The following is a 6,000-nucleotide window of genomic DNA, read 5'->3' on the forward strand; positions in this document are numbered from 1 at the left end:
AATTGGGGAGTCAGTTGAACCCTTTGTCTCTCTACCATGTGTAAATGGGGTGTAACCGATCTGGGCTCTGCAGCGTCGTCCACACTTGGCAGCAAAGTGCTGCAGTGTTTTCACTGAACCCTGGCCAAAGCCACTTAAGAGTGGAACTGAAACAAGTCGCTTACCTTCAGCTTCTGCTCTTTGTTTCATCTCATTAGCGTCTTCAGCATCGGCAAGGCTTGCGGCTACTTCCTGTTTATCTCCTCCGTCTTCCTGCTTTGCAACAAAGGCACAATTTAAAGGATGCCGATTGGCCGCAGACTCAACATGACTTTCAAGATCCAAGTGAGCCAGCGAAGGCCTCCACAGTGTTGGGGCATCTCAGTCCTGTAGCCACACACAACTTTGTGCAAAGTTTTGTCTTGCAGTAATAAGAGAACTGACCTGCAGCAGTTGTAGGGTTATCTGCAAGAAGAAAACCTGATATTACATGATCACACATGTTCCAAAGGTCCCGGCAGGGACCGCGTGGTACAGCCGCTACCAGCTCAAATATTGCAATTATTGTTGTCGTTGTTGAGTTGCTGGTTATTGGAAAACGGGATGTGCAGTTTAAAGAGGAAATAAACACGAGGAGCGTTCCGCAGGTGGAACACGTGCATCCCTCGTCTCCCCGGAGCCGGACGGTGATTTATGTACGGCGTGCTGCTGGTGCATGGTGGGCGTGTCCCAGCAAGGACATGGGAGGGTCGCCAAGAAGATGAAGCACATCTTGACCTTGGTCGCTCATCTTTATTATAAATAATAAATACATGTATAGCACCTCAGCCTGGCTGCACGTGATGTATTGGATTCTTCCTCCACAAATTCATATTAATGTAGAAGCCAAGGGAGAAATTAAGGTTTTCTTCTCTGAATCCCTGAACAGTTATTTTCATTTCTTTGTTTTCTGTTTGTTCCTGTGTCAGAATATCATCTTTTCCACCTTAGTGGACCATAGAAACACTGAATTCTTTCATCGTTTGCTTTTCTTCTCTGGCAAACAAAATAAATTTGCACTTTAACTTAAAAAAAGAAACTGTTTGCTCACCCACCTGTCACCGCGAACACTCTGCTTTCCGAAATCTCACCTGAAAACACTGAAGTGAAAAAGAAAAAAAAAAAGTTAAGACAGCAGGTGCAAAGTTTCCAGGGTCAAAGGGTCATCGGGAATCCCACTGTGCTTGTCGTCTCCGGCGTTAACATCTGTCCTCTTGTGTCATTAGACATAAACTCTACTGGTTCCAACTGTAGAAACATATCTATATACATATATAACTCTGAGGAATATTCTGAACGCCCCCCCCCCCGACATTTGTCATTGCTGACAGTTGCTGCAGCAGATGGCGAGAGGACATAAACGCCGGCGTAAAGACTGGCGGCCGCTTTTCCAAAAGGGAAAAAAAAAAAAAAAAAAAAAAAAAAAAAAAGCATCAGCGTGGACGAATTTAAAGTTTAGAGCAACTTCCCTAAAAGTGTTGGCATAATTTAGGAGAGCCCAGCCTCTCCCCTGGGGAGGGCGCACTGAGTGAGAAATTAACCTCGTTATTGGGGTTATCTGGGCTGCGGTTCACAGACTCGGTACCTGGCGGCGTTTCTCCGGGAAAAAAAACACGCTGGCGATGCAGCGAGCAGCTGATTAAACACACGGCAGGGGAAGCTGTCAGGGTTTGACCTGCTGTAACCTCTTCCACACTCACTTAACGTCGGCATTCTTTAACATGATTGGGTTGTTGTTATTATAGCATTATTATCAGCAGTAGTAGTCGTCGTAGTAATCACTTTAATATCCCATATTCTGCCAATATTCAGCTTCGCTCCATTAATTACCCAGAATCCTCTCTGGATGGCCAGGAAAGGTCACCATTAGCCCTTTGTTTACAACCTCCTGCTAAATATGAGGCTCTGCTGGACCTACAACGTTCTTAACAAGGGGGGGGGGGCATCTGGCAGTGGGAGTGTGTGGTCACTGATTTGGGAGAGATGGCTGTGCCCTTTGTGACATCACAGAGTGCCGGCACTTTTGTTGTTGTTAACGTTGTTGTTTGGTCGTAAGGGATGGATTTTCCTCATTTCTTTCCCGACATGGAACCTTTCAAATAAACTTTAAAGGTCTTTGGTCTACTTCCCCCCGGCGTCTCATCACTTTCCATCTCTCCTCCGCCTCTGCCTCCCCATCTGACCTCCATGTGCTCCCACAGGACAACCCCCTCCCACCTCCTCCACCTCTCTCCACCCTCTAATGATATAATTATAGCCAATGAGCTGAAGTGATGACTCAGCCTGATTAACGGCATCAAAACAACAACCAGCCCCCCAAACATCCCTCTGACGATGAGGAGGGAGGAGAGACACACTATAGGTGCTAGAACAGTGTGTGTGTGTGTGTGTGTGTGTGTGTGTGTGTGTGTGTGTGTGTGTTGATGGGGTTATGCAATATGTGCGTGGGCAGCGCCGGTGCCACTGCGGCACCAGGCTGGTCCTCAGAGATCCTCCCCTGCTTCCAGTCCCCTCGCTGGCCTCGTGGCCAGACCCTGACTGAGTGAGAGCCGCAGTACTCGGACCGTCACTGAATCGCTAAAAAAAAAAAGAACAAGAAAAAAAAAAATAGACTTTGAATGGCATTTTTCCCCAGAATAAGAATGTCATGTCATTTCAAATTGTTTTGTTCGTAGCTGATTAGAATCAATTTCAGATCTTTGCATTTGTGGCCTGCTGTTACAGAGAGAAAACACTTCTTTTATTTTTACCTACACATGTTTTGTCTTCTTCTGTGGTGCCACTGTTGCTGCTGCAGCTGCTGCTGCAAAAGGCAGTGTTTTTTTTCTCTCTCCAGAGTGAGAGGCCATTTAAATGCCTCCTTGTTTAAAAAAAATAATAAAAAACAAAATAAAAAATGTCTCAATCAACACGATGCAACTACGCCGTGTGCCATCGCGCTGCTTCTTCCAAGGCTAAATAAAAACCTGATTGATCGCCTATTATTTGCGTCTGAAGGCGACTATGATTTACTTGTTGGCGGAAAACCAGACAGCCTCCATTTTTCTCCGCTAATGGCGTCCGTCTGCGGCGCGGCGGCTCTGCCCGCCTTCGCCCTGTCGAGCACTGCTGTTTTTTTTTTTTCTTTTCTTTTTCAACGCAGCGGCCGTCGCCTTATCGCCTTATAAAACATGCGGTTGCCAAACCAGCAGCAGGTTTTTCCCACCGTGAAGGAGGCGTTTGTTCGTCGGTCCACCCGCTGTGAGCCGGTGAAATGAGTTGCTGTTTTATTTCAGTGCCTGTTTATTTATTTAAGTGATCGCGTCGGTGTGGGGGGCGAAGACGTAGCTGCAGCTCGTGCTTAGAGAAACAGGCCTCCGAGATTCCACTGCGCCGCCGTCGCTGGCGGTTTTCACTATTCACAACGCTGGTTTGGAGACGATGCTGCAGACAATCAAATCTGAAATCTTAATATTGAGTGGAGCGCAAAGCAAGTTCGAAACTGCCTTTAATTTCTGTCTAATGGATTATATCAGCTTCTGGCTTCAGAAGTGAATATTTAGATGCACACACTCAGATGCTTGGAATATAAAGTAAAATAGAATATAAATGAATATATAATATATATATATATATATATATAATAAAATAAATATATAATACGAAGGAAAAAATATATTTCATGAAGTCATTTTTCTAGCACACACACACACACCAACTGATCCATGTCTTGAGTGACACAAGTTGACTTGTTTAACACGCTAATGTGTCTCTGTCCCCCCCCCCCCTGCAGAGAGCACGGAGGTGTACCAGAGGCAGGTGCTGTCCATCACGTCCATCGCCATGGCAATCAGCCTCCTGGGGGCGCTGTGCATGGCCCTCTACTGCCGCAGCAAGTGAGTCTGACGCCCGCGTAAATATTCATCCCTCTGGCACATCGCATGCTGTTGGTTGTGTGTGTGTGTGTGTGTGTGTGTGTGTGTGTGTGTGTGTGTGTGTGTGTCTTTTATTTGTCATCGCGCTCACACCTTTCGTGCTATTTATTGGCATTTAGGTGCATTTAAATGTTAACCGGCTTTTCAATAAACCTGTTTAGCGGCTCTTGGAGGCTGATCCGCTTGGACTGCAGCGGCAGTAAAGTCCTCCATCCCGGACGGATGCACCGAAACGTTGATTTAATACGCAGCGCAGGAACTCTTGTCTCCCTCCGCTGGCAGCCAAAAGTACTACAGAACGACCTTTATTAAACTAGTTATTATTATGAATTGCCACTGCAGCTGCATCTTGCTCTAATATTCCTCCTTTTTTCCTCTCTAGTTTATGCAGTTTCAGATGCATATTTTATGCATTTTACACTGGTATGATAATTTTGCAGTGTAAATAAAGATGACAAACTGCAGCGTTTTATGGGCAGTTTGCTTTCTGCCGTGTTCTGGCAACGTTCACGCCTCGGATGAGTTCTTATTAAAGGAAGTGGAGATGAAAAAAAAATCAATAATGCAGACAGATTTCAAGACCAGTTCAAGGGCTGTCATTTTTTTTTTTTTTGCGTCGCCGGCGAATTCAATTTTCTCCACGTGCCAAATGTGACACGCGGAATATGTTCTGCCGTGAATATACAGACAGCTTAATGAACTGCAGTGGCACTTTATTTCATTCTGCCTGTCTGCGTCCTGTCTTTTTCTTCCCTTTTCCTTTTTTATCTTGACTGTCCAGCGGCGCGGGCAACGACTGAAAGACTTGCTCGACCTTCATGGAGGTGGAGTTAAGATGCCAAACACGTTATGTTCAGAGTTCAAACTCGGCCTCTTGCATGGAGGCAAATTATTCCATTGTGTTCATGATTTGTTGGCTTCTTCTAAATGTTTATTTGGATTCACATTCACAACAGCAATGACACAAAGGTTTCCATTCAAACTGAGAGATGCAGCACTGATCTGAAACTTTCAAACTTACTCTGACTTTAACGTAATTATCCAGAGGGGGGGGGGGGGAAACAAAAAAAACAACTACATATAAATGCAAAAGTGTTGGTGCGGCAGGCAGATTAGACTCCCAGCGGTGGCGTCGAGTTGGTTTAGCGAAGGCCAGCCGAACATGTCGAGGCATCGAAACGTCTTGAACGCACTCCCAGCCGGAGCATTTGCAATAATTTGTTGAAACCTCATTATGCGCTGGCACATATTCATCGGCTGTTAGGAAACCAAAAGGTCAACTTGTGTGTCTGCGCCGCTGCTTCCACCCATCTGCATATCTCAGCTGTGCACGCGGTGGCAAGCGCACAATAATTGCAGCACAAATAATGAGCAAATTCTTTTTTTGTTTGTTTTATTTATTCTTTTTTTTTTTTTTTTTCTTCCTACTGTGAGAACTTTGTGTGTGTGGCTGCCTGTCGCTCGGGGTGCATGTGGACCGTGGCGACGCCGCAGTGATTCCATAGGCTTCCCTCTCTAATGCAATGATGCGAGCGAGCCGAGCGAGCCAGCCTGACAAGAAGATAATCAGACGGCGGCGATGACGGACAGGCGCTTCCAATGGGATCGGTAACAGATCTGAGGATGAAGGGGAGATGTGTACAGATGAGGAGTGGGGTGGGGGGGTGGGGGGTGAAGACCATCCACCCTCCCATCAAGAGCCGAAGAGCAGAACGATAAAGTAACAGAAGAGTTGATCCAACAGGCAGCAGAGAGAGTGGTGTGTGTGTGTGTGTGTGTGTGTGTATGTGTGCGCGCGTGCGCATGTGTGTGTGTGTGTGTATGAATTAAGTACAAAGCGTTTCCCCGCAGGGTCTCTCAAATCAGTAATAACCCGTCATCGTGCAGTGGGAGTCTCTCGTTCGTCGTTTATCAAATCAAAGATTGATGCTCTCGCTGTCGGATCTTCAACATCAAACTGTGCCTGTTGAAAAAGAAATCATGAAAACAACGACCTTTGTTGTCTCGCTCGGCTACTGACGATTGTCAACAAAGCTTCATTAGAAAGTGAGTTGACTAGCGGCGATGC

General features: G+C 46.0%; 1 protein-coding gene across 1 annotated transcript in view; it reads left to right on the forward strand.

The window, feature by feature from the left end:
* Positions 1-6,000, forward strand: part of nrg3a (neuregulin 3a) — a 217,093-nt gene that overhangs the window by 197,310 nt on the left and 13,783 nt on the right. The window contains exon 5 of the mRNA XM_076043000.1: positions 3,791-3,893. Within this exon, the coding sequence (XP_075899115.1) occupies positions 3,791-3,893 (103 nt within the window). The remainder of the gene's footprint in view (positions 1-3,790; positions 3,894-6,000) is intronic.

The sequence above is a fragment of the Nelusetta ayraudi genome, unplaced genomic scaffold (assembly GCF_046127955.1).
Source record: "Nelusetta ayraudi isolate G7.1 ecotype Tasmania unplaced genomic scaffold, CSIRO-AGI_Nayr_v1 ptg000072l, whole genome shotgun sequence".
Taxonomy (NCBI): Eukaryota; Metazoa; Chordata; class Actinopteri; order Tetraodontiformes; family Monacanthidae; genus Nelusetta; species Nelusetta ayraudi.